Source organism: Rhinoraja longicauda, chromosome 4 (assembly GCF_053455715.1).
Source record: "Rhinoraja longicauda isolate Sanriku21f chromosome 4, sRhiLon1.1, whole genome shotgun sequence".
In the NCBI taxonomy this organism is placed as follows: domain Eukaryota; kingdom Metazoa; phylum Chordata; class Chondrichthyes; order Rajiformes; family Arhynchobatidae; genus Rhinoraja; species Rhinoraja longicauda.
The window spans coordinates 28,003,871-28,029,978 of NC_135956.1; the positions used below are offsets into that span (position 1 = coordinate 28,003,871).

At 39.9% G+C, this 26,108-nt stretch overlaps 1 protein-coding gene across 1 annotated transcript; it reads right to left on the bottom strand.

The window, feature by feature from the left end:
• Positions 1–830: 830 nt before the first annotated feature.
• On the bottom strand, positions 831–24,493 carry sdr16c5b (short chain dehydrogenase/reductase family 16C, member 5b). Its single transcript, XM_078397408.1, has 6 exons — positions 23,951–24,493; positions 13,695–13,826; positions 11,011–11,110; positions 7,136–7,280; positions 4,415–4,540; positions 831–1,896 (listed from the first exon to the last, which is right to left on the bottom strand). Exons 1-6 carry the CDS (start codon positions 24,269–24,271, stop codon positions 1,803–1,805), a joined length of 918 nt encoding a protein of 305 aa, XP_078253534.1. The 5' UTR covers positions 24,272–24,493; the 3' UTR covers positions 831–1,802.
• Positions 24,494–26,108: the final 1,615 nt, after the last annotated feature.

The following is a 26,108-nucleotide window of genomic DNA, read 5'->3' on the forward strand; positions in this document are numbered from 1 at the left end:
AGACGAAAAACTTTTTCACCCAGAGTTGTGAATCTGTGGAATCCTCTGCCACATAAGCCAGTGGAGGCCAATTCACTGGACGTTTTGAAGCGAGGTGGATTTAGCTCTTAGGGCTAAGGGAATCAAGGGATATGGGGAAAAAGCTGGAATGGGGTACTGATTTTGGATGATCAGCCATGATCATATTGAATGGCAGTGCTGGCTCAAAGGGCCGAATGGCCTACTCCTGCACCTATTTTCTATAATACTAGAGCCTTCCTAATATTAGCTTGGACACGGTTGAAGTATCTGTACAGTCGTGGTCACTAACTACAGGAATGAAATGATAGTGGCAGAGAGGGTGCTGTGGAATTTTACAACAACATTGCCTAGGGATTGTGGATTTTTGTTTTCAGGAGCAATTAATCAGGCTGAGATTACTTTCTTCTGAACTAAGGAGAGATTGAGGGTTGTTTTACATCAGGTTATAACATTGAAGGATATGGTCAGCATGGGGAATAAGTACATACTTCACTCAGCAGAGGGGTCAATAACTCAGGATAATTGATTAAAAAGAATGTAGTGGTACAAGGGAATTAAAATGTACCAAAAGGGTAATGAGTTAATACTTCAATGGGTGATGGAGACAAAAAAAGCAGATAAAGACCACAAGACGTTACTGCAACAAGCAAGCTGCCAGCCTCAAAGATGAACCACATGCAGGCAAGAGAAGGGTGGCAATAAGAAGCATAATTGATGAACTTTTCCTGTTTGGGGAGAAGGCAGGTAACATAATCAATACAGTTATCAATGCTACCATCCTCTTTTTCTTCAATTCCTTGCGTTGTTCAAGTGTTCTGCATATTTAACCCCATGGTTTTTGATGTAGAAGACCACATGTTTAGTCTCTACAAAGTTTTTATTCGTTTTTACAATAGAATTTGCACAAGTTACTCTTCCCTCAACTAATTTTTTATTTCATCTGTCAGAAAAAATGTTGCAACAACCTTTGAGAGCTATTACAAGTTAATGTTTACATTTAAGTTGCTTCTAAACACAAACATGCTGTTCTGATTAAAATTACATTAAGGATGGGAAGTTTGACAATATACATTTATTTAGCATTTGGCCTTTGTAGATCACCTGATGTGCCAATCCTCACAGCAATCATGCTTTACATTCATAAATTTTTATTCAAAATTCACTCATGTTCTTAATTCTTCAATCACTTTAACGATCTCTTTGCACATAGGATAACAATGTCATGAAATTTGAAAGACAGTTTATTCTCAAATTCTTTTCTTCTGCAAACTCAACAGATAATGAGACCTAGGTACTTATTCTCATCAAATGCACTCTTTCTTAAATTGGGAGCAGGAAATACAAACAGAGGTTTTCAGTTTGCACTTATCTTTCAATTTTCTCAGATGTTAACACACATATCTGCCATTATGAATCGTCATCATTGATATATTACTATTTTTCTCAGTTATTTATTCCTAAACAGACTAAATACACAGTTACAAAAAAAAAGGCAATTTACAGGTTTTCTAAATGTGTTACTTAATTAAGATTTATTTCTCAAGTTCTGGGTTATTAAAATGTCATATCAATTTTTAATAATCTGGAATAGAACCATTATTTTCCACAAGATTGAAATTGCTAGTACATATTTGCTTTGAACTGCAAATATTTTAAGTGTAAATGCAATAACAATAAGATAAAATAGTATCAAAAATGTATTGCAATTATATTTTAACGAATGAGTTCTTCTTCCAAATAGATTTAAAGCAGTTGCTTCCAGATCATTGCTGACGATCACGTCAATCCTTTTTAATGCGACCCTTGAAATCATCCATTGTTTCAAAAATGCCAAGGTACTTTCCAAATACAAGACCGACTTTTACTGGAAGTAGACTATTTTAAAAGAAAAAAATATTAATAATTGCTTTTGTTACAATTGCAATAATCAAAGGGTTAGACAAATGTACTGGCACAATTTAATTAAAACTGGAATTAAAGCATTTTTTCTTTAATTAAGAATTGATGATAATCTGTTTTTAATTCCATCTTAACTTTGACTTTTAATTTTATTGCACTTGGAGCTAGGAAGTGAACAGGCTGCAATATCTTAGAAGTGACAAGCTGCCTCTGCAATCTGATTGGTTTACACTTTTATGGAGCCCTTTTCTGATGGCAATTTCTTGAACTGGTCCCAATTTGGTCAGCAAGATCCTGTAGTGCCTTCCAATTCCAAATAGTATCAATTTTAACATCGCCTCCTGTGTATTTGAAAACATGCTGTGGGTCTTGGATCTGAACACCCTCAATCCAATCTTTGAGAAGCTTGTTAAACCATGCCCATAACTAGCTGTTAAAACCAACACTGAATTTGAAAACAGCAAACACTGGAAATTCTTCACAGGCCAGAAAGCATATGCGGAGAGAAAAGCAGAGTTAATTTTCATGCTGACTTTTTGTCAGATTTGGGAAAAATTAGAAATACGCAAAAGTTAAGGTGCAATGAACCAGGAGAGACCAAGAAAGCAAAGTGTGTGAAAGGGCGGAAGCTAGGGAAAATTGGATGACACAAGAGATAATGATACCAAGGGTGGTAAAGGCTCTAAATAACAAAAAGTACATTTGGAGATATGAACATTCCAATTGTAATGAATTACAAGAGAGAAACAAATTGAATTGGAATGTTCATAAAAGTTCTCCAGCACTCAAAATCAATTCAACAGCTCTTAAAGAATTTTTAATTAAAAATTCTTAAAAGCATTACAGACCTCTTAGAAATTAAACATTTAAAAAAAAACTTTTCATTCATTATAGATGCTTGAAACGTCTTCACTCCCTTGAGGCCATTTATGTCCAATGCAATGAATAACAGGTTTGGGCAGATTTCCCAGGATGACTGCTGACAAATTAGAGGAAGTTGACATTCTGCCATTGAGTGTCCAAAGACAGTGTACACTTGGGAAAATCTAGCCAGCAGTTCGGAGGACATTTAGGACTTCATTAGCGTGTTTAATTTTAGGATATTATTTTGATTTAACACACATGCCATTAGCATATCATGTAACACTCTTGATTTTACAATCAAAATGTGTCAAAGCCCATGAAGTAAAACTCCAGTGCAGAAATGAAGGCCTGTTCAAAATGCTATACTTCACATTGACTACTGGAGGCTTCATCCACCCCAAGTAAATCCTGAATGCCTAATGTTGAATTTTATTGGCAAGTTGTCATTGTGTATCCTGGTTAACATTCATACAATAAATCACAGACAGCTATCTAATTTGGTTGATTTCTATTTGTAGGATCTGGTTATGCATATGATTATTAACATATTAGGTTGTAATAAATCCTGAAATGGAAGTGATCGAGGTGGACACAGACAGGAATCTGGACAGGAAAGGATTGGAGGAATATGGATCAGGCGTAAGCAAATGGGACTAGCTCAGTTACGCAACCTTGGCATGGACATCGTGTCTAGGGGCCGGATTCCGTGCTGTTTTACTAGTACAAATTCAATGTATATGTAACTAATTTTCTAAAAGGAAGTCAAGTATTCTTAGACAGTGAGCTTTTACTAATGAGTTCATTAACAATGCATAATCTTTTAGAGCCATTTACCTACCGAGACCTTAAATGTTAAAATAAAGTTTGTATATTAGTAAGTTTAATTACACCAAAATCAATTCTTTGCTTGTGTTTTAAATCTTGAATATTACTTTAGCTTTGTAATTTGCTAACTCTGCATGTCAGACATGTTAAACAAGTGTTACTTCATCCGTGTTAGTAGGTTTTAATAACTACCGGCCATGAAAAGATGGTGTTATAATTTGTATTATAGAGGTATGTCAATTAACCAGTTTTTGTTCATCACAGATACATTAGCTATACGACAATTACCCAAATTACATAATTTAACTATAAATTAATGTAAAGGAATTATATACATTGTTGTAGTGGGGTCCATCGCGACTTGTGAGGAAATGTCGGGGTCAGCAGTGTAGTGGGTCTGGATGCGACAGGAATCAGGCCAGACGCCAGGTAAGAAGTAACAATAACTTTAATACGGTATCTGAACATTCACTCACTCAGTCACCTGCACGAGTAAAACAATAACTCCTTCCAGCAAACCCCTTAGCCCCAGACCAGTCTGTCCTCAGGGGAATGACCCAGGGAGTGGCCTAATCCCCCCTGTCCACTCAGTGCCGAGGGGAATGACCAAGGGAGTGGCCTAGCCCCCGGGCACCGCCACATTGTTATAAAATGTTGCACATCGATTGAATGTTATACTCTTGTATTACTGTAGGCAATAACTAACTACTTAACAGAAAAATTTACCTGGATAAAAAGTGCCATAAAATTATTACATTTATATGACAGTACATGTATGATTCAAGACATTGCAGTAAATACTTACTTTTTAATAGCAAGCATAAAACACAGGCTCCGTGGCATCAGAAGATATGCTTGTTCCCGTAAAATCGCATCTGTAATCCTCCGAGCAGCATAATTTGGATCCAAAATGGGAATAAGATTTGGCCACCTTTACAGAATTTAATGTAAATTAGAACATGAAAGCCTGCTTAACTGTGAAAATTTCACCACATCAAAAAAAAAAGTTCTTCAAGTACCATTCCAAATAGTTTATTATAGGTACTTGTAAAACGTGTTAAAATGCATTTTTGTCCAGAATTTCACTCGGATCTCCTTGCTGATAGCTCTTAATTATTCTCACACGTATTTATCAGATTACTCTGAATGGAGCAATATATCTGTGATATTAACATAGTGCAATAAAGAACTATGAGAACTTGGTTGGAGTAAACAGATGAACAATTTGCCAATACTAACATCTTATCTCAGTAGAGGAATGTAAAAATTTCCCAATAAGTAATCAAGAGGCTAATTTCTTGTTTGCCGATACAACAAATCAGATAAATGTACAAGTTAGGAGATACCTTGAATTTCTCTCGATTGAGATCATTAAGAGTCTAAAGGTCAAGAGTCAAGTATTCTATTGTCATATGTCCCAGATAGAGCAATGAAGTTCTTACTTGCAGCAGCACAATAGAATGTAAAGATTGTACGCTGTAAATATAATAAACATAAAAATGTCAGTGTGTGTATATACACGGCGATATTCCCGCTATCATAAGTGTCATTGGTAGCCCAGCTGATCTTTTCCAGATGACTAGATAGTTAATATTTTTACATGTCAAGTGTCTGGTCATCTTTTCATCTCTATGCTTGAATGCTCAAAATGCTGAAAAACTTCCTGGGATATATTGTTTACTTTCTTTAGTATCTTAAGATAACTATTTACCTGGACTGTACCATATCTGCAGAAAAGTGGAGATGTAGCCCAGTCCATTACACAGACCAGACTTTGCACCACTGACTCCATCGACACCTCCCATTGTCTCAGAAACACAGCCAACATAATCAAGAACTTGTTCCACCCTGGTCATTCTTTTTTCTACCTGCTTCCATCTGGAAGATGGTACAGAAGCTTGAAAGCACATATCACCAGACTCAGAAACTCTTATTCCCTTCTGTTATGTCTTCTGAATGCTCCATCCATGAGCTAGGGTACTGTCCAATTCACCTCTACCCCATTGTGAACATTGGACTTTGTCTCTGGAACTGATGTGCTACAATACCAAGAACTATATTCTGCACTGTATTTTCCTCTTTGCTCTATCTATTGTACTTGAGTTTGACTTGATTGCATTCATCAGGCATGTGAATGAGGTATAAAAAAAAAAAGAGGAAAAGAGCCGAGCACTTGTACAGCGGGGGTCAAAAAATTGGGACATTTGAAAATTTACACAAAATTACCAGTTTCAAGCCTCTGTTAGTGCATTTCAAAGTAAAAACAGACATTACAAAATAACATGAATGTCACTGTATGCTAATAACATTTTTATTATTTTAATTAATTCAGGTATACAATCTTAAATTTAAAATTTACTCATTACAGTTCCACTACTGATTTTCTGGCACTCTTGGTTCCAGAGCTTTGCTGGTTTATCCAGCCGGCCAAGGAAGTCGGCTATGGGGATATATCTGCTGGCTCCAGCTGGGCTGGAGTTCCAGAGCCCCGGCCGCAGGTTGTAAATTCAACCCACTGATCGGCCGTGGAAGTCCCAATGAGGTTGAGATTGGCTGCCTTGCCCAGCCTAGGTGCCACATTTTCAGGGAGACTTCCAGGGCGGGGGGATTTCAAGTGGGCTCTCGTAATTTTGTCCGGATTTCAATGAATCACGGCTATTTCTCACGGAAATCCTAGCGACCTCTAGCGGGCCCTAGTGTTCCGGGGAACCCCGGTTGAGAAACGCTGCTATACATCGTTTCTTTTCTTTTTTTCCTTTCTTTTTTTCAATCCGATTTCTCCGTTGGTAAATGCGATTTTGGCAAAGTGAAAAACACAGAAATCATGCAAAAAATGGATTTTAAAAACATGGAAATCCACGGAAACTTCACTTGCCTGATTCATGTATGGGTATATCTGTTCTGATTGGACAGCATGCAAAACAAAGCTTTTCACTGTACCTCGATACCTGTGATAATAATGAACCTAAAACTAATCCAGTACACTGCCATGATATAGCAATCTTTCTAGTGTATAGTATAGTAATCTTCTCCTTGTTCTTCATATTCAAACTTTGCAAGTAAAAGGCATACCTCAGATTGGTTTCATAACACTAATAAAAAGTCATCAAGGATATCTGTGATACTTTGTTTAAATATATAATCATTACATTCAAAATCTCATTATCCAATCATTCCTATTTATTGTCATTCTTTTTGTTGTACTCATTCTTCCCTTTAAGGAAGTCACCAATGTTAAATAATTCATTTTTTTAAATCCTCATCATTAATATTACTGCTTTTACTTCCGATTTGGACTCCTGCCTTATCTACTACGCTTTCCACTTAGTGGAATATGCTCAGCTAGCAGATGTCTGATTAAATCGCTAGAATTTAGAATCACCTGTTGTATTTTGTATCACAATCCTTTGGCTTAAAATCATTCAAATTCAGTATTAATGAAATATTCATTGATAAATTATCTATATTTTTAAGCTTGAATGTTGAATAAGGACTCCACGTTTAATGAATTAACATGGCTACCTACTTGCTTGAGCAGCCATCAAACATGCCAGTGTTTATGAAGTATGGGCAAACAATGGTTGTTTTGATACCATTTTTTCCTGAAACCAACAATTCTAATGCAATAGACTCAGCAAAACCAATCGCTGCAAACTTGCTTGCACAATAATCTGCAAAAGAAGATAAAAGACACATTGTTTACCAAGGCTACTTGAGAACTTGCTCCAGTAAGACAATGTCAGCTGTGTTTAAATATATTCGGGCAGTTAAAGAAATTCAACAGGTTAACACTTGGTTTTGATGATTAAAATAGGTCTAGCACAATATGGCAAAATAAGCACCAACATGTATTGTGCTTTTTAAATTGTGAATTCTGTAATAACCATCCAGGTAGCAGTAGGCCAGATTGTATGACCTATCTTCACTTCTATGATCTCCAATTACCAACCTGACCAGTCAGGATTTACCATGTGTCCATCCAATCCAGACGCTCAGGGCAATAGTTTCTACAGTAAACATCGTTATAACAGACCCGGGGGGGGGGGGTACAAGTAGTAGATACAAATGACTACAAATGCTAGTTAATACACAAAAGGACACAAAGAACTGGAGTAATTCAGTAGGTCAGGAGCATCTTTTTTTTTCCAGCAACTATCAGGCTAATAAACACTACAACCTCCAAATGGGCTTCGAACTAGACTTGGGGGCGAAGATAGACAAAAAGCTGGAGTAACTCAGTGGGACAGGCAGCATCTCTTTAGAACATGGATAGGTGACGTTTCGGGTCAAGACCCTTCTTCAGACTCAGTCTGGAACTGGGAGTAAAATACAGGCAAGTTGATGGCCCTGGATTGCTGGCGACCAGTGGAGAGGTGAAGATCGGCGGAGTCATTGGTCTCGGCCCAGCCAAAGCTGTTTGTACCATTGTTTAATTAAGTATTTATAGAAGTAATGGCTTGCAACTTATATGCCCCTGCCCCTGCAGTGTACCAAGCAGCCTGTGTTCTTATAGACAGTGCTGTCTGATTACTGTGGGGAAGCTGTCTGCTATAACCAAAGTCTGTTATAAAGTCAGTAATAGCCAGGGTTAACTGTATTTACTTTGTGAATCAAACCAGTTCCCTGCATTGGAGGAATGAACTGCAGTATAGCAAATAACACGTATTTCTCAAGACAATTCATACAAAATAATTTTAAAGATACAAATGTTATGTAGTTTAAACTGCCCATACCAAAAACAAAGTATTTGTCAACTTATGCAAACTATCATAATGAATACAAAAAAAAACTTTTCCACAATTTTGTCTGTTCTGTCCAGCACTCAGCCATAATTGTTTTAAATTCATCCTCAATTTAAGTATAGCTTTATGCAAAAAGCGAAAAATTATAGAAATACTCAACTCCTTTCTCTACAGATGCTACCAGATCTGCCAAGTTAAAATTGCTGTATTTTATTTAAAGTTAATTTTTATTTCTCCACTGGTACTGTCTGACTGGCTGAATATTTTCCAGTATTTTTTGTTATTGTTTCAGATGACCAGTAATTTATATTTGCAACAAATATGATTTCATGGGCCCCAATAACTAGGGCCATAGTATAACGCTGAAACAGGCCTTTCAGCCCAACTGTCCAAACCAACCTCGTTGCCCAACTGTGTTAGTCCCACACCTCCGCCTGGTTGACTTCCTTAACCTCCTTGACTTCCCTCCTAACCTTTCCTATCCAAATGTATTTTAAATGTCATCATTGTACCCAGCTCTACCACTTTCTCTGGCAACTTATTTGATATATGCACCTCCCTCTGTGTGAAAAACTTGCCCCAAGGATACTCTAAAAGTGCTATTGCAACAGGTACTTCACAGCATTTACAGTTTTTTAATGCAAAGTTTAAGATGCTGCACTGTTTAATAGCTGAAATGATCTTCACCATAACACTCTGCTACACCGGTAATAAGTTTATGAAATGTTTATGCAAGTATTTGCATTCTTTAAATACAATGACTACAAAGCAAATAGACATTCAGCCAGATTCAGCCGCTAGAGATTCTGTGGTGTTGGAACTGAATATTCTTTAATGGCTGAAACATTAAGTAAGGAGGATGAAGTGGGCGTGCCATTCCAGTCTTTCATGGAGTACAAATACAATCTGGTGTACAAATAAAACAGTATTCCTTGCTTAAAAATCTGGCTTCCTTTTTTTACTAAAATTAGCAAATGGAAATGCTTGGAGTTGCCCACAAAGTTCTGCTCTGGGACCGCTTCTGTTCACCATCTGTGTCAACATTCTGAAACATAGGTCAGCAGAACAGTGGCATACACAAATTTTTCAAAATGTTTCCTCATGTTAAGGAGATCACTAACACGACTGCCATTTATCATCTGTCCCTAGTTAGTAGGTAGTAATTAGCCTTACTGTGCAATGGATGTGGTTCATGTAGTGAAGGTGTGTCCAAAATGTTGATTAAAATTCCATTATTTACACCAAGTAATGATGAAAGAACACGTCAGGACACAAGGTGCTGGATTAACTCAGGAGGCCAGGCAGCATTCTGGAGAACATGGATAGGTGACATTTCTGGTCGAGAACATGTCAGTATGTTTTGTGACTCAGAGGGATATTTTCTGGGGAACTTGGATGTGATAGTAGTTCCATGCACCTACTGCCTTGTACTTCTTGATGGCATCTTCACACTTGAGATATGCTGCTGAGGAAATTTTGGTATGTTGCTGCAGTGGATTTTATATTTATTTCAGATCCACCTTAACTTGCATTATTTAGGGAAAGTAGAGGAAGAGGGCTTTAACATAGCTTACAGCTGTGCTATTTTTAATTCTGCACCATTGAAACAAAGTACTTGCACTTTTTGTTGAGTTTCGATCATACTTTAAAAATCACGTACTTAAAAAGTTTGCTTTTCTACATTGTTCGCTCTGGAGTATTGCAACTTTCATATGGCAATTAAGCAGTTTAAGTCAGTTGTTTGCCACTCTTCACACAGTTCTATCTTCATCATAGAAGAATATGCCAATGTCCAAAGTTTATATCAAAATCAATAATATTGTTGTCAGATCTCAATGTTTTAATAATGTATTTCTGTCAAGAATTTCTGGCGTGCACTTATGTAGCTAAACATGGTCATCTACAGGTTTCTATTGGAGAAAACGTTGATACACAGGATGTCCTAGTACTGTATCCATTAATAGACACAACATCAAAATGAATTCATTGGTAAGGCCTTGCTCACTAGTTATGGAATAAACCAAACTTGGGTTGTTGCAATAAAGTGAGAATTTTTTTTAAATGGGTCAACAGACAATTACTGTGAACTAATCGATCCAGCTTGAAAATATAATTTCATTCACTCCAAAAATTAGCATTGACTGTTGCAAGAAAAAAAATACACTCTTAATTTTCCTTTTCTGCATCGTTGTCTCCATCTTCCTAAATCCTGAGTTTGCATTTTTCAACTTTTTTTCCCCCACAATACCCATGAATACTTTAAAATTTTAATATCCTAAACGTTCTGGTTTAGACTCTGCATTTCAGCAAGATTTATTCTGATTGGTTTCTTGTCCTAAAGCGACACATCTGATGGATACTTGATTGCAGGAAATCATGCAGACAAGGTTGCAATTAATTTAGGGCAAGCATTGTTCCTTCTCCAATGAGAGCAAAATACAGATGAAATACACTGATGGTCCTCTAAATATAAGATTATAGCATCTGTACTTCTGCTTGGAAAAAAGAAACAGACATTTCACATGGGTAAACATATGCACAAAGAACATTGCAGAAAACAATAGCAATGCAAAGCTCAACATATACTGCCTCATGGTTCACATCTTAATTAAAATATAATTAACAAAGAAAATCAATAAATCGCAGAATTAATTCTTACCTGCCAATCCATTCACTGGAAAGAAGCCCGCTAAACTGGCAATGCTCACCAGATGGCCATGGTTACGGGCAATCATTGCAGGCAGAAATGCCTTGTAGGTCTAAAAATATGTAACCTCAGAATTACAAAATGAACTATAACTGACAAAGAAAGTTACAAGAATTTCTAAGAGGAAAATGAAATGTTTACCACATATTTGAAAATTATATGGACAATCATTTGCATCCAAACAATTGATATTAATTACCATCAAATGAAGGAAATGAATACAGTGAACTACAGAGTAGAAAATTTTGTGCAATATAGAAATACAGCAATTAAAACTAAAAACAAAAACTAAAGGCTCATTTGCTGGCAGATGCAAATTCACAATATTTGCATTTGAAAAATGCACAGTCTGAACAGATATAACTCCTGATATTTCAACTTCACTCTTTATCATTGTTAGTATTTTAAAATATAGACTGAGCCTTTATTATACTAGTATTTGTTATATACCGCAGATTAGTCAGTGCAACAAACCCAAACTAATTAATAGGCCAATCTATTACCATTTTTTTTTGTGGGTGATGCAAAGCAGTTTATGGTGCACAGTGACGTAAAGGGCATTGTGCAACATCAAGTTCAGCTCACCAATCTGCAATTTCAGGCACCAGGGACGGAAACCATAGTCTTAAGAAGGCAGAGCTGACTCAGGGGTGCAGGAGAAAAAGGCACTTGGGATTGAGAATGCTTTTTCATTCTGATGTTCAATTAATCATTACAATTCTGTAGATCTTTACACACATTTACAATTCCAGCAATCACAGCAGAAGAGAAGATCTTATCAGATGGTGGAACAGATTAAGGCCTGCCTCGGTTACACCTACATCAATTCCTTATGTGTATCAAGCTAAGGGAAAGGCAACCACCAACGAGCGTTTTCTTTGCTTACTTTTACTGAACTATCTTCAGAACATCTTTGTGTCTAATGCAAAACCTATTAGAAATTGAGAACAATTGAAAATAAACTTTTTTTAAAAGACCACAAGTGCATGATTTGAGTTATGCACAGGGCAGCCAACATCCCCTGCAAGCTTCCAAACCTCCACAACCTGGCACTCTCTATATTTGCATCAGTATTACTGAGGGAAGCATTTTTAAATGTTTGATAGCACAGTAGGTGAAACAGTTTATTTCACTACCAGGTCGTGACAATTTAGAAAATGTTAATATACTTTTCAACTAGTTTTAGATATTCACTAATCATGCATGTTGCATGATAGGAAAAATCTAACAATTGATTCAGGGAAGCCCATGGCCCTTTGATGAAAATATGAAATACTCAGATGTAGTACAGGAGCCGATGAGCTAAAAGTGTTTGACGCATTCAGTATTTGGGTGATTGTGTTATGTTAATTATTGATTAATTTCTGCCTGAAACATTTTCCAAAAAGAAGTTAATATGAAAATTGCAGAATTTAACAGCTATTAATTTGTACCTCATAAAATTGTAAAATATTTGTTTTTATTGGATCCAAGTGTACTTTTCCACTCTGCATAGTATTTAAGTACATGAAACAGATTTTTGGCAAAGAAGGTGGAAGATTTAAAAAAAAAAGAAGAGTTTTGTAAAGGAATACTAACAAATGGCTACTGCAAATATAGCAAGAGAATGAACTAGGCAGGTTAACATATCTGCAAACCTCTTCGTTGTTAAGGATGTTAACATTGATAAATGTGGTGGAAACAAAAATCCTCTTTCATTTGCTCTTTTCTATGTCATTCTTTCACTTTCTTTTATACCTCTGCCTCAATTTAAAAAAAGAACATCTTCAAAATAATATACAAACTACAGCCTTGGATCTTTATTCCCAAATAACAAAGAGGGAAGTAATATTTTGAAAAGTTAGATAGCACAATTACCGTAGGTGAAACATCTAATTTCAATTCCAGATCGTGACAATTTAAAAAAAATTAATATTCTTTTCAACTAGTTTTAATAAATCAACACCATATGCCTGTTCATTCAGAACGATTATTTTCAAATAAGAACTCAATGAAAATTATTCTTGGATACGTGTAAGGAAATGCACATATTTTGATTAACAGTTTTAGAATTTTATTGCAGCCTATGAGGTAAAATTATACATGTCCCATAATAATTTCCAAGAGGCATTTGTTAATTAGAAATAATTGCATGAAATAGTATTTTTAAATAGTGTATGGTATTTAATGCAAGTGGTTGCTCATCTAAATACATAAGGTTTAAGGAAAATTAGAAGGCTGAATGTTTTTTTAAAAACATGGTTTATAATTTAGGAGGCGATCTTCAGAAAGATTGATGCTAGTTTAGATACATCTGTTTCAGCATGGTAACAAATCAATTTTTTTTTAAATTTCAAATTGATGACTGTGATTTGCATATGCAGACCTATCGATATAACTTAGCCTAGGCAATTAAAGCCTTAGTTAATCATCATCAGAGATCAAGAAGGATGATGCATGTACGGTGATGTCTTTTTTGTCCACATGCAAGAAATGGAGGTTTTAAGTAGGACGGATTTTAGGATTACCCATAATAAATGCGGGGGTCATATTCGTCCCTATTAATAGTAGGCAAATGAAAGTTAGTCATAAACTAGCCAAAAGGTTACATTAAAATGAAAATGATGCCTGGTTTTGTAAAAAAAATGATTGCTCACCCAAAAATGTGCAACAACATTCACTGCCATGCTTTTTTCTAGTAAATCATCGGGTGAATCAAGGAATTTCTTTCCAGTAACAATACCTGCATTGTTTATCAGAATACTAACATCTCCAACTTCCCTCTTCACCTGTGAAAAGAAACAAATACTAGTAAAATAGCAATGCGAGGGTTTAAAGGTTTATTAAAAAAAAGTACAAAATGCTGGCGTAACTCAGCAGATCAGGCAGCATCTAGGAGAGAGGGAATGGGTGACGTTTCGGGTCGAGACCCTTCTTCAGGTCTGAAGGGTTTCGACCCGAAACATCACCCATTCCCTCCCGCCTAGACGCTGCCTGACCTGCTGAGTTACTCCAGCATTTTGTGATACTTTTGATTTGTACCAGCATCTGCAGTTATTTTCCTACACTAAAAAAAAAGTACAAGTCACTCCTCTGTTGCTTTGAAAATACCTGTTCCATTTAATTCAATTTTGATTTCCAAAGAGGTTGGTATTTTAATTGCATCTTCAATTGATAATTTTCTTTCTTATACGGAACGAGAAACGTTATGTGAAAACCAAAACAAATATGTATTCTGTTCAGATCAACGCTAAAGATCATGACCTTGTATCCAATATATTAAAAATCGGCCATTAGAGAAAGCAATAGGTTAAATATTTGAAGCACATAATAATGAGATCTACGATTGCTGAAGTATTGCAGTCCACGCTGACCAAAGGCAGCAAGGAGAGGTCACAACATTTAGAATTGACATTTATTGTGCAAATCTAATTAACCGGTAGGAGCCTTTGGAAAACAATAATGTATGATTGAATGTAACTGCCAAGAATTGGAGGACGTAAAAAAAAAAAGTACTGTATGTCAAGATAACTTAAAGTTTGAAACAAAACAGTAGATCATTTGATCAACATAGAAGTTGCACTATTCACAATCAAGCATCCATTTAACATATGGTCCATCTAACATAATCCCTCTGGCCCAGATTTTGCTCTAGCTATGACCATGACACTACCATTTTATGATAATATTATGTTGGGAGTCTTGATACAACTTCTGTAAAAAAAAAATTAAACATATGTAAATGTAAATGTAAAAAACCTTTATTGTCACTACACATTGTACAGCGAAAATAAAGCAGTCCAGATGATGCAATCACACACAGCAGACAGTACAAAGGATAAACCTTTATCCATAACAAGCTAAACCTAATCTACTGAATTAAACAAAGTGACCTCTAATACAATATAGACAAAACAATTACAATACGGTCAAGGCAGTGTACAGTGCAATCAAGACAGCAAGTTATTGCACAGCAATGAGAGCTAACATATTGCAAATGCATCGGTAGTGCCGTTTAAAAAAAATAAAAAAAATAATGTAATTAAATATAAGGTGCGGTCGGGTGTAACATGTAATAAGTTTAGCAAATGTTAAGCAATATAAGTGCAGTAGGATGTAAACATGTATTAAATTGAGGCTTATGTTTTCTGACAAGTAACTGACAGTGTTCCGATCAGTTCCGTTCCTTCCATTCAGTTTTATGTGAGTGTCTGGCAGTGTTCAGCTCACGTATGACGCTGGGGTAGAAGCTGTTCTTGAGTCTATTAGTCCGTGATGTAATGGACCTGAACCGTCTACCAGAGGGCAGCAGTTCGAGCAGCTGATGACCAGGGTGAAGGATCCCTCAGGATGTTGGCTGCTCTGCTGAGGCAGCGGACGGAGTAAAGTTCCTCTAGAGAGGGCAGTGGGCAACCAATGATTTTCTTTGCAGAGTTGATGACCCTCTGAAGGGCTTTCTTGTCTGCCTCCGAGCTGCTGGTGTACCACATAGAAATACAGTACGTCAGCACACTCTCAATGATGCAACGGTAGAAAGTCACTAGCAGCTGCTCTTGCAGGTTGTTCTTCCTGAGGATCCTCAGAAAGTAGAGCCGCTGCTGTGCCTTTTTGACTGCCGCTATTGTGTTTGTGGTCCAGGAGAGATCCTCAGCAATATGCGTGCCCAGGAACTTGAAGGCAGGGACCCTTTCCACACAAACCCCGCTGATATGCAGTGGTGTGTAGCCCGTATTGTGTCTTCTGAAGTCTATTACGAGTCCTTTTGTCTTGGAAGGATTCAGAGCCTGATTGTTTTCCACACACCATCCTATCAGTTTTTGGACTTCATCTCTGTAGGCTGTCTCGTCATCTCCTGAGACGAGTCCAACCACAGTCATGTCATCCGCAAACTTGATGATGGTGCTGGTAGGATGAGTGGGGGTGCAGTCATGGGTGTAGAGGGCGTAGAGAAGGGGGCTCAACACGCATCCTTGTGGGCAGCCGGTGCTGATTGAGAGAGTGGAGGATGTGCGAGGGCCTAATCTGACCATCTGGGGCCGATTGGTCAGGAAGTCCTTAATCCAGTTACAGATAGATTGGGAGAGTCCTAAATCAGTTGGTTTAGAAACCAGTCTGTCCGTGATGACCGTGTTAAATGCTGAACTATAATCTATGAAGAGCATCCTCACGTAACTGCCCTGCCGCTCAAGATGGGTCAGTGCGGTGTGTAGGGGAGTAGTAATGGCGTCCTCTGTAGACCTGTTTGATCTGTAAGCAAATTGGTGTGGGTCGATAGTGGCTGAGAGGCTGGCTTTGATGTGCTGCTGGACCAGCTTCTCAAAGCACTTCATAATGACCGGGGTTAGTGCAACAGGACGGTAGTCGTTGAGATCACGGATGACTGGTTTCTTTGGCAGTGGGATTATTGTTGCGGATTTCAGGCAGGATGGGATGATGGCTTTGGACAGGGACAGGTTGAAGATCTTCGTGAAGACCACTGAGAGCTGATCTGCACATTCTTTCAACACCCTTCCCGTCACTCCATCCAGGCCTGCAGCCTTCCTTGTGTTGACAGCCCCGAGCACACGCCTCACCTCATGCTCCTGTACCGTGAGCGTGTGGCTGTTGAACGCAGGTGTAGATGGTGTAACTAACTTTGCCGCTCTCACCTCAAAACGGGCAAAGAAGCCATTAAGTTCCTCTGCCAATGAGGCGTTTGCATCAGCGATCTTGTAGTTGCTGGTTTTGTAATTTGTGAGGTGCTGGATTTCCTGCCATAGTCGTCGTGGGTCCTTGTGGGTGAAGTTGTCCTCAATCTCCTTTTTGGGATTTTCTTTTGCTCTTTTGATGGCTCTGTTAAGGTTGGCTCTAGCCACGCTGTAGAGGGCTTTGTCCTTGGACCTAACGGCAGCATTACGATCCTTTAAGAGAGTTCTGACCTCCTTTGTCATCCAGGGCTTCTGGTTTGAGTGCACCCGGATGCATTTGTCGACAGTGACAATGTCAACACAGTTCTTAATGTAACAGAGTACTGTTGATGTGTACTCCTCCAAATCTTGGTCCTCAAAAATGTCCCAATTAGTCCTTTCAAAGCAATCCTGAAGCTGCGAGGATGCTCCTTCAGGCCACATTTTAACAATTTTGATGGCAGGGGGGGCTTTCCTTCTTAGGGGGGGGGGGTGTATGCTGGGGTTAGGAGTATGGATAGGTGGTCTGATTGTCCCAAGTGAGGTAGTGATGTTGTCCTGTAGCCACTCTTGATGTTTGAATAGGCTTTGTCCAAAGTATTTTTCCCCCTGGTTGCACATTTAATGTGTTGATGAAATTTTGGGAGAACTGCTTTTAAGTCTGCGTGGTTGAAATCACCGGCTATAATATGGACAGCCTCGGGATAAGTCTTCTGTTGAGAGTTTATGGCGTTTAGTAGGTAGCCTTGAGCTGTGCTAGCATTAGCATCCAGTGGAATGTAAACAGCTGTAACAGTTATAGCGGTAAACTCCCGAGGAAGGTAAAAGGGCCTGCATTTGATCGTTAGGTACTCCAGATCAGGATAACAATGGCCGTCTACGATGTTGGTATTAGTACACCAGTCGTTGTGTACGTAGATGCAAACCCCACCGCCCTTGGTCTTACCGGAGTTTTTGTTTCTGTCCCAACGGAACGCTGTGCGGTCTGCTAGCTCCATGGCGGCATCGGGTGTGAGCGAGTTTAACCACGTCTCTGTTATTGGTAGGATGCAGCAGTCTTTTATGAGGTTGTCCGTGGAAATCTGTAGATGTAATTCGTCCATTTTGTTGGTACTGGATCTGGCGTTGGTAAGAAATACGCTGGGAAGAGGTGGTTTATGCGGTTGTTTCTTTAGTCTAGCAAGTAGACCCGACCGGCATCCACGCTTTTGTTTCCTGTGTCTCCTCCTTCGACATTCGCCACGGTCGAAAACAATCCACGGAGAGCCCGGTGTTCCGGTATGTTGTGTGATTGCAGAAATTCACTTGCAATTCCTTGGTTGCTTCGTTGTCCTTTATTTAAAATATTTAAAATATCTGGTCGACTATAGCTGTAGCTGTAATTACAGCTGTAACTGTAATTCGCCCAACAGAACTCAACATTAACTAGTAGACAAAACAAACTTAAATAGCACCGAGCTGGATATAAACCTGGAAGTTGTTGTCAAAGATCCCTGTTCCTCCAAGAGATGTAATATTTTGCAACCCACCCTAATGTAACATTACCCCTTTTATCCTGTATCTGTGCACTGTGGGCGGTTTGATTGTAATCTTGTATAGTGTTTCCGCTGATTGGATAGCACGCAACAAAATAAAACTTTTTGCGGTACCTCGGTACACATGACAATAAACTAAACTAAAAAAAAAATCAGCACTTTACTAGGAAGTTCCTATCCAACACTTCATGGAGATCGTCAGTGGTGGTTCTGGTAATTCCTGTTCCCTGGAATATCTAATGGTGAAGCGCCATTGCTGCTATCTACTGCAGGAATTCACCTTGGCTTTCCTGCTTGTAGTTTACATCCCACTCAAAATGGATGTCAAACTTATACTTGATGAACTATACGCCACTACCAATAGCCCTGAAACAAAGTACCCCAAGCCCTTGTTCATCACAGTCGGGTACTTCAATTAGGCAAAATGTAAATGCACTGCCAAAACCCCATTAAAGCATATCCTGTTCTACCAGGAGCCCCACACACCCTTGACCACTGCTGCACTACCAACAAAAGCACCTACCACTCCAACCCCTATCTGCATTTTGGAACACCTAACCACCCATTTTTGCTTCTACTCCCTGCTAAGAAGCAGGAACTAAATTGTGAGGATCCAGTACTGAAGGTTGTACAAGCTGATCTCAAGAAATAGATGAGATCCTCAGATCTCAAGGAACAAGGAGGGAATTTGTGCTTGGAGTCAGGGGATATAGGCGAGGTACTAAATGAGTACTTTGCATCTGTATTTATCAAAAGAGGTACATGGACGACGAGATCAGCATGGAGAATACTAATATGCAAGGGCAGTTTGAGATGGAGAACGAGGCATTGTTGGGGCTTCTGAAGAGCATTAAGATGGATAAATCCCAAGGGCCTGCTGGAATCTATTCCAGGGTATTGAGAGACAGGAGAGGAGTTTGCAGGAGCCTTGACGAAGATCTATGCATCTTCTCTGGCCACAGGCAACCTAATCAAAGACCATTCACACCCTGATCATTCTCTGTTCTGCTCTCTTGCATTAAGCAGTAGATACAAAAGGTTGAAAGCATATACCACCAGATTCAAAAACAGCTTCTTCTCCCAAAATACTGTGTGAGAGGAAATTAGCAAGCCAGGCAGAATCTGGGCAGAAAGAGAACAGGCAATGGTTCAGGTTGGGACCATACTTCAGACCACATTGAAGAATAGTCCCAACCTAAAACATTGTCTGTCTGTTCCCTTCCCAGATGCTGCCTGACCCACAAGTTCCTCAAGCACTTTGTTTTGCTCAAGATTCCAACATCTGCTGTTTCTTGTATCTTCAGCTTCTTATCTGCCGTTAGACTCTTGAACAGACCTCGCATAAATTAATGATGTATCTGCAATCTCCCAATCTACCGCACTGAAGCCTTTGCACGTTTTTTAACCTGGACTTTACCTGTGGTTGTAATGTGCTGTATTTTGTTTCCCTTCTCGTTTTGCAAAACCTGTTGTACTCACATATAGTATGATTTGCCTGCATAACATGCAAAACAAAGCTTTTCACTGTATTTTACGGCAGGCTGAAATAATAAACCAATACTAAGTTCAGGCATGTACTTACTATTCTCACGGTTTAAAAAAAGCCCTGGCAATTGAATGCCTTGTCAAGAGAAACAATACAGTTTTCAATGGGTACTAATCTATAATTGCAGCTTTGCAACTCCTAAATTCCCAAAAATTAAGTGTGGATTAGCAAACCCTTATCAAAATGCTTCAAAGTTCAACAAATTTCAATTTTATTTTTGTTTATTTTTAAGCTTTATTATATTTTACAATTGAGTCAGTCATTGAATCATGCAGTGTACAGCGCAACTGTCCATGCTGACCAGTACTTGGCCATGATCTTCTAAAGCCTTTGAAATTCAAATGCTCTTCTAAGTAAATCTAAGTTTAAGTTAAGTTAATGTTAAGTCAGAGTTTCTAACTCCACTGCCTTCTCAGGCAATATGCTCCAGACTCCAACCACCCTTCAGATGAGAAAATTCTTCATAGGATCCATTCTAGTTTTATGCACCTCTTCAAAAGGAGAAAGATCCTATCCTATTCTTACACCTTCAAATTTTTATGTACTTCAAGAAAAACAAACCCAGCCTATCTGAACTCTCCTCAAACTAAAATCTTCTACCAAAGCAACACCCTGGCTAATCCCCTCTGTACCCTCACTTGAACGGCCATGTCCTTCCTGCACTATGGTGACCAGAACTGTGGTGTGTGTGTGTGTGTGTGTGTGTGTGCGCGCGCGCAGTGAAATTTTACAATAGATTCCATTGAAGGGAAGGAGATAGTGACTGCATTAATGGCTTAAAAGTTTATCACTTGGCAAATAACCCCCTTGCTCTTATATATTACACTCCAGCCAATGAAGGCAAGTACCCCATGTGCATTCTTCACCAAATGATCTGCGTGTGCTTGCCACCTTCGCGGATCCTTGGACTTGGACGCTAATCTCCTTCTGTTCCTCATTATTCCTTTAGGCCCTGCCATTCACCGTGAATATCCTATCTTTGTCTTACCATCTGAACAGTATTATCCCTGGGTACCATAAACAACACTGCCAAATGTTGTTCCATTAGCAAATTTACTCATCACACCTCCTGCATCTATATTAACAATTTGGACATGGATAACAAACAGCATGGGTCCCAGCATCAATCCCTGTGGTACGCCGCTGGTCACTGTCTTCCAATTCCGAAAATAAACCTCTGTTTTGTATTACAAAGCCAATTTCTCTAATGGTCTTCAACCTCGCAGTGTCCCACATGGGTCCACGTCACTCGTTTTATTAAAATCTATGCAGAATACATCAACATCACTGTCATTATCAATACACTTGGCTAGCTCTTTGGAAAATTCAACCAAATTTGTCAGACAAAATCTCCCCTGTACAAATGTGTAGGAAGGAACTACAGATGCTGGTTTTCTTCTCCCCAGAGATGCTGCCTGTCCCGCTGAGTTACTCCAGCTTTTTGTGTCTATCTCCCTTGTACAAAGCAGTATTGATTCTTTGATCATTCTCTGCCTTTCAGAACCTTTTCCAAGAACTTCTTTACTAATGCCTTTACACTCACAGGCCCTATTGACCTTCTTAAATAAGGATACATTTTCTTTCCTCCAGTCATGTGGCACAATTCCTTTAGCCTGCAAAGATTTAAATATCTCTGAGCAAGCCCCTTCTTACTTCCCATAGCAGCCCATGCTTCTCATCAGTCCCTGGAGATTTATCCATCTTAAAGCTGCCAAACCATCCACTACTTCCTTCCTTTTAATGGTAACTTATTCCAGAATTTCATAAACATTCTCCTCAAATTCTCCATTTACAATTAGAGAACTGAGATAAGAAGTATTTAATCCAAACCTCACGTTTGCTCTCTGGCTCCTCACTTCGCCCCATTAAATATTAAAGGCAGTCTAAGTTTTATTACCCTTGTTATCCTCCTAATTTACATAAAATTATTTTATCAATTTTCCTTAATGTTGCCACACAGAGTCTTGTGGGCTGGCAGTTTATTGTCCTTTTACAATAGGAGCACATATCTAGTGAAAGGCTAGGAATTTGAATTGGACTAACCAATCTTTGAAACACTGCCTATGGAATAACAGTCTGAATCTTTTCCACATGGTCAGGGTATCAAAAATATGAGGGGATGGGGGGAATTGGGTTTAAGATAGGAGGGAGGGGTTTTAAAGGTGATTTGAGGAAGCAGTTACTTTTAGAGAGTAATTGTTATGCAGATCTGCTGCCAGAGGAGATGGTGAAATCCAATACAATCATTATGTTTAAGAGACATATAAACAGGCACTTAATTAGGCAAGATATAGGATATTGTCTCAGTGAAAGCAAATGTGATTGTGTACAAAGTCAAAAATGTTAGCATGGATGTGGTGAGCTAAGGACCTGTTTCTATGTTGCACAACTCTTTGATTCTAATGCAGAACTATTCCGGAAATTAATATTCATTTCATTGAAAAATAGAGCTTGGAAACCAGCCCATTGGCCTATGCTGACCATCGATTACCCATTCTCACCAGTTCAATTTTATCCCACTTTCACATTCACTCTGTACATACACGCCAAATTTGGGACCATCCAGTCAGAATTTTTTATTTTAATTTTGACCGGAAACATCTTCACTGATGCTACCCGACCAGCTGAGGATTTCTACTTCATTTCATATAGCGTCATGGTCAGGCAGCATGTAAACAGGCCCTTCGACCCAACTTGCCCATGCCGACCAATCTACACTAATCCCACCTGTCCACGTTTGGCCCATAATCCTAGCCATGTATCTGTCTAAATATCTTTTAAATGTTGGTATAGTACTTGCCTCATTACCTCCTCTGGCAGCTTGTTTCATTTACCCACCTCCCTCTGTGTGAAACCGTTACCCCTCAGGTTTCTATTTAACCTTTTCCCTCTCACCATAAACCTGTGTCGTCTGGTTCTTGATTCTCCTACTGTGTGCATCTATTTATCTATTCCCCTCATGTTCTTTTTGCATCTCTATAAGATCATCCTCCTGCATTCCAAGGAATAAAGTCCTAGCCTGCCCAACCTCCCCCTTTTGCTCAGGCCCTCAGTACGGGCAACACCCGTGTAAATCTCCTGACTGTGCTTTCCAGCTTAACTATATCCCTCCTATAGCTGAATTGAATACAATACTCCAAATGTGGCCTCACCAACGAGTGGTAAAACTGGAAAATAACATCCCAACTCAATACTCCCATGCTCATGACTGATGAAGGTCAATATGCCAAAGCTTTCTTGACCACCTTACCCACCACTTTTAGGAAGTTATGCAACTGCACTCCTATATCCCGCCGCTCTACAACACTCCACAGACCCCTGCCATTCACTTTGAAGGTCCTGCCCTGGTTTGCCTTCCCAAAATGCAACTCCTCATACTTATCTGCAATCATTAACCATCCCTCAGCCCACTTGATTACAATCCAGCTTTTTTGTTGTTGTATATCCATCTGCACTAACATGCTGACCACCCACTTTAGTATCATCTGAAAACTTTCTAATCATGTTTATTACATTCTCATCCAAATTGTTGATATAAACCACAAATAGCAATGGTCCCAGCATCAAGCACTGACAAACAACACACTCCATTTCCTCCGGGAAGGCAACCCTTAACTCTTGGCTCACCCATGGATTGCACCTAGGGACCCTTCTTCAGACTATCTACTTGTAACGTCACTTTCAGGGAGCAATGTAACTGCACTCCTAAATCCCTCTGCTCTACAACACTCCCCAGAGCCCTGCCATTCATCCACTTTGAAGGTCTTGTCCTGGTTTGACTTCCCAAAATGCAACTCCTCACATTTATCTGCATTCAACTCCATTAACCATCCCGAAGCTTCATCATTAAACACTGGCGTCTGACTTTTTTTAAATACGTAAAATAGTATTTTTTACTTTCTCTACCAGGGGCATAGCAAAACAACACACCCCATTCCTCTAAGGAAACACATCCCAGGCAAACCTTGACTCTTAGTTCACCCAGGTAGTACATTTCCCGACCTCTAGTAAAACAGAAAGTGCTGGAGTAGCTCAGCGGGTCAGGCAGCACCTATGGAGAACATGGATAGGGTCTGGACTCCACCGATGCTGAGTGCCCTCCAGCACTTTTGCATTTTAACGCTGGATCCCGGCATCTGCAGTTCGTCGCGTCTGCATTTCCTGACCTTGTCAGCCACTTCGTACACGGATTCCCTCTTGCTGCAGTCGCACAGGTAAGCGTGGACCCTGGAGGCTCCCAGGTCCCGGGCCAGCCTCTCCGTCTCCTTGTTGCCCTCTGCACTGATGTCCCAGAGCACGAGCGCGGTGCCCAGGCGGGCGAAGCGGAGCGCCACTAGACGCCCGATGCCGCTGCCAGCGCCTGTCACCAGCACAATCTCCCCGCTCACATCCTTCCTCCGCGCCGGCACCACCAGCATCACCAGCGCTTCCAGGCTGTAGTACACCCAGAGCAGCAAGGTGCAGAGCGTCTCCAAGAAGAAGTTCATCGCGACGAGTCCGTAAACACGCAACGAGTCCCTCTGCACCGAATCCTCTGGTCACCCGAAGCTTGTTGTGAAAAAAACAAGAGTGACCTTTGCTCGAAACACGTCAGCAGTGGTTCAGTTTACGCCCTTCGAGCGGAACAGAAAAGCAACCCCTCAGTTGTGCAAGCAAGCCCTTGTTGCACTTCTGCCCTGCCTACCAGAGTTGCAATTCCTGTTCCTGCTTCTATTTAGATTCCGGGAGCCAAGAATGCCATCTGCCGGTTTTGGAGACAAATTCATCTGAGCTATGCAACGGGAGGAGAAAGGAAACTCAAAATGCATTTGTTTAGGTTCAGATTTATTATTACCACGTGTGCCGAGGTAAAACCGCGGAAAACGTTTGTTTGCATGCAATCCAAAAAAAATCAGATAATACTATACATGAATACAATCAAGCCAAACTCAAAAACAGGGCAAAGAGAAAGATACAGCGTACAGAATATAATTCTCAGCATTGTAGTGAAGCAGTTATAGAGAACAGTTCCATTAAAGTCCAATTAAGACCAGATAATTGGAAAAGTTTAATTGTATGGAGCAATCCCGGTGGATCTTCAATTTCTTGTTTTTCTCGACTCCCACTAGACTATTACAACTTTAATTTATCCTAGAAAAATGTTGTATAATGTTGTATATTGTAGCGACCATAGAGATTAGGCCTGGGAATCGAACCCTCAGATTGGCCAGCAAGGTCACGTGTGGGTGCGACCGTAGGGATTGGTCCAGGGAGTTGAGCCCACTGATTGGACAGCGACGTCACGTGTGATTTTGGCGCCCAAAACCAGTTAGTTAGGAGAGTTCTTCGAAGTGAAGTTAGAATTAATGGTTGTCTGTAATCTCGTTCGTTATACTTTGTAATCGAATGTTGCTGTCGCAATAAACTTCTTTAACAAAGAACGAGCCTCCAGACTCGCCATATTGGTGACCCCGACGTGATCCAGCCGATCACCTACCATGGGTGAACAAGACGCCTCGTCTTCGGTTCCTACGCCCGGCGCACCGCAGCTAAACGCGGTCAGCGTTCACCTTCCGCCGTTTTGGGCACATCAACCACAATCTTGGTTTGTCCATGCCGAAGCTCAGTTTCACCTAAGAAACATCTCGACGGACGAGACAAAGTACTATTACCTCGTCAGTGCTCTACCGCCGGAGACGTCCGCGCGGGTGATGCGGTTCATCATCGCCCCTCCTGCAGACGGCAAATACGAGGCACTGAAGGTACTCTTGTTACGAACCTTCGGATTCAGTAGGCATGACCGAGCTAAGAGGCTTATGCACCTACCGGATCTCGGAGATCGGCTGCCGTCCGTTCTCATGGCCGAAATGTTGGCGCTAGCAGGTGAACACACGGATTGCCTCATGTTCGAGCAGGCATTCCGAGAGCAGCTTCCCGAAGATGTCAAGCTCATGCTCACAGATTGTTCCTTTAAGGACCCCGTGGCATATGCGGAGAAAGCTGATGCACTCATGGCATTCAAATCAAAAAGAAACAGTTCGATCAACAGGGTCTCGGCATCAGCGGGCAGCCCGCAGCGGCACCAAGATGGTGCCGCGTCTCCCGCCATTTCTCCAAAAGCCCGCCAAAAGGATCCGCACAAGCGCGGCTGGTGTTATTACCATCTACGATGGGGTGGAGAAGCCCGCAACTGCCGCTCACCTTGCACCTTCTCGGGAAATGCCTCGGCCGATCGTACATAGAGGCGGTCGCGATTGGCCAGAACCGACGCCTCTACGTCCGAGATCGATTCACGGACACGGAATTTTTGGTTGACACGGGAGCCATAGTCAGCATCGTGCCGCC